The 3412-nt window shown below is 60.3% G+C and overlaps 1 protein-coding gene across 1 annotated transcript; it reads right to left on the bottom strand.

The window, feature by feature from the left end:
- Positions 1-304: 304 nt before the first annotated feature.
- On the bottom strand, positions 305-3121 carry LOC133883346 (F-box/kelch-repeat protein SKIP25-like). The gene has a single exon (XM_062322643.1). It carries the CDS (start codon positions 2903-2905, stop codon positions 1658-1660), a length of 1248 nt encoding a protein of 415 aa, XP_062178627.1. The 5' UTR covers positions 2906-3121; the 3' UTR covers positions 305-1657.
- Positions 3122-3412: the final 291 nt, after the last annotated feature.

Raw genomic sequence — 3412 nt, 5'->3', positions numbered from 1 at the left:
GAATCGGCAGTTGTTGATTATATAAATGCATGTCGGCAGATAGAGTACCGATAGGCTCCTTCGCACCACGAACAATCTACATGGCACCCCTTTAGCCGAGCCTACCACCTATCAGCATTCCACATTCTACAGGTCATCGAGCCTACTTTTCTTATAATTTTATGAATTTAACTATTATTTTTATAATTTTACAATAAAATAATATTATTAAAAAAAATCCTGCAGAGTGTAAAACCCGCGCGAATCTAACAGGGGCCGTCCTGTTGCCAGCCCTACTTATCCAAGTCCAGGAAGAAAGAAGGAGAGAGTGAAAACAAGCGTGTATTTTCCGCTGCATGCAGTTGATTTGTCGATGAAGAAGTGACATCAGGAATGAGCGAATAGGCCCCCGATCGGACGCCTTGTTCGCATGATAAATTGAAACCCACCTTTTCGCCCAGTCCCGTCGATATCGACAGGGGAGGAAGGATCGATGCTCCGAACCCATCCACCACATGATGATGACCACGACCGCCGCCGGTCGCCGTCCTCGCCCGGCCCTCCCGCCTTTCCCGATTGAACGAGCCAAAACACTTTAATTGCTCCCCTCACTTGTCAGAGCTGAAAGCTGCCGCATTGATAACACCAGACTTCCATGGCCCGCGTCGCCTTTCAAGCCCAGCACTGGCACGGCGGAGCCATCTATAGCAGCGGGGAGGTGATGATGAGCTGAAATGAAAGGCGAGGAGGATCGATCATGGCGCGCGGCAGCGGGCGAATCGGCGCGCCGCGGCTGGACTGGACGGCTGGTGCCGTGCCCGTGGGGTGGATGGCGCCCACAGCAACCACACGGGCTTTATTGCCCTGCCGGCCGGCCGTTTTGGCCTTACATGGAACGGCGACGCCTCGCCAAGAATCGACTCCATTGGGCCTTTTCGCCGGTCCTGCCCGGTCTAGAGTACAGACCATGCATGAGTCGGTAGACTTGGTGTAGTAGGTCACGGAGGAGAAGAACCATGCACGTGTATAAGCAGCTCCGGCCGGTCTTCGCTGACCAGAGGCTGTCATGGCTGACCGGGGACGGAGGGACTAGGGAGGACGGACGGGGAAGACAGGGAACCTTCGTGATGTCGCGGTGTGTGGCCCATGGCCGTTGATGTTGCGTTCGCGCAGAGTGGATTAGACGCAATCAAATCTATGGCCGAGCAGCGGTCCATCTGTACACGATCCCGGGTAAAATCTGGTCGCGTGCCGAGCTCCGCCGAGCCCACCGGCCGTCGAGAAAGAAGTCAAAGAACCGACCGTGCCAACATGCAGATTCCAAGCGACTGGCATCGTCCCTGCTGCTCGCAATGGGATCGATCTACTTTCGCATTTGGTTTCCCATCAAAAGAACTCCCGAGAAGTCGACAAACATTGCAACTTCGGCGTTTTGATTGTGACTTGTTCGAGCTTCCTCGTTATTTGTGCTAAGTATCTCACAGAAACACGCGAGAATCAAGCTCGGCGAAGAACAAAATGTCAAAAAAAAAAAAGAGAAGCAGTTGGAGATAATGGGAACAGGATGATCATGAGCAGCAGGAGAAGTTTGCAAATGGCTCTATGCACAGAAACTGGTGATAGCACGTGTCCGAATCCTGTATGCATGTATCGAGACGTGGCGGGAAGCGGCTGCCTGCTACTCCGCGCGTGTCATCCTGGGCAGCACGTGCAGGGCCACCACCCGCTTCCCGGCCGGCGCCGCCACCTCCCACATGCGCGGCGCCGCCGAGCCCCTCCCCGCCTTCGGCGTCACGTCCACGACGATCACCTTCTCGCCGCCGCCGGCCACCATGCACACCCTGCCGCCGCCCACGGCCATCTCAGCGGCGCCCTTGAGCCGCTCCGACTCCGCCACCGTCCTCCACCGGTCGGTGGCCCAGTCGTACGCGATGAGCGCCCCGCGCTCCTCGTCCACGACATAGATCGTCTCGTCGCTGCTGTCGCTGGACGCCGCCGCGGCCGGGCCCTTCCACCCGGCGACCATGCCGGGCGGCATGTCCTCCCACCGGGCGGCCCGCAGGTCGAACACGGCGCCTTCCTTGGCGCCGCTGCCGCGGAGGCTGACCATGCACACCTTCCCGCCGGAGCAGACGGCCTCCGCGGCGTCCCGGCTGAACCGACCATCCCGCAACGGCGGTAGAGGCTCCCAGGGCGCGGACGGCGCCGCGGGGTCCCACACCGCGCCGGAGCGGGCGTCGTTGGCGTCGTACCCGGCGCCCACGCCTCCCGCGATGAACACGCGCCCGCGCGCCGCCCCGGCCGCGCACCACCTGCGCGGCGCGAAAGGGAACCGCGGGCCGAGCTGCCACCGCGGCGTGGGCGCGGCCGGGTCGAACACGACGGGGCGGGACAGCGCCGGGTGGAGCGACTGCGTGGAGCCCGCGACGAGGACGAGGCGGCCCGCGGCAGCCACGGACTGGAGCGGCAGCCGGCGGGAGAGGAACGACGGGTGCCAGAGCTTGGGCGGAGGCGACGGCATAGGCGGCGGGGGCAGCTCGTCCCACCGGCCCGCGACGGTGTCGTAGGCCGAGAACGAGACTCCGCCGTCCGCGTCGTCGAGAACCGCGTAGAGCGACAGGAACGGAGGGAAGGACGGCGAGTACAGCAGGCGGCGCCACGGGCGGCAGACGGCTTGCATGAGCCGCGGCTGGAGCGGCGACAGGCAGAGCTGGGCCAGATGGTCTGGCAGCCCCGGGAGCAGGGGCTGCTTCGGCTGCGGCTGCCCCTGGGACTGCACCGCAGCAGCAGCATCATCAGCGGTGACGAAGTCGCCGTCCATGGGCGCTGCGGCGCCCGCCGTGCGGTGGCGCTTGTTGGGCTCTGCTGCCGCGGCGGCGGCGGGAGGCCAGCAGCAGGGGCGCTTGGCCGCGGCGGTTGCAGCCATGGGAGGCGGAGGCCGAGCGGTACTAGTAGTAGGCAAGGCAAAGAAGGGTGCCTTGCTTCCGCTATCACAGCGAGCGTTCTATATTATATGGCGTGCGGACGGTGCGCGATGAATCTGGAAAGGCGCTGCAGGACTGGACTGTTCCGGGGAGGAAGGAAACCAGATGCACGGGCGGCATGGGGACGAGGAGCACAGACGATAGCAACTCCTGGTATCCTGGAGCCAGGCTTTGGTGTGCCCTTTTTCAGCCGTTGGACCACGCGGTTGCTTGCTAGCGTGCACATTGCACAGGCCCATGCATGCTGCAAATTTTTGCAGAAACACTATTATAATTCATAGATATACGAGTATATTTATATCACCGTATGTATACACTCATATAATATCTATTAAAGATTGGTGATATGAAGCTTAAAGATTGATAAAGTCATTGTAGACTCTTTGCTGTGGACATGTGTGTCGTTTATCATTGAAAGAATATTTTATCTTAACGAGACACACTAAAAT

The sequence above is a fragment of the Phragmites australis genome, chromosome 10, assembly GCF_958298935.1.
Source record: "Phragmites australis chromosome 10, lpPhrAust1.1, whole genome shotgun sequence".
NCBI lineage: Eukaryota > Viridiplantae > Streptophyta > Magnoliopsida > Poales > Poaceae > Phragmites > Phragmites australis.
The sequence above is the reverse complement of the archived record's forward strand: the minus strand, read 5'-3'. Positions and strand labels throughout refer to the sequence as shown.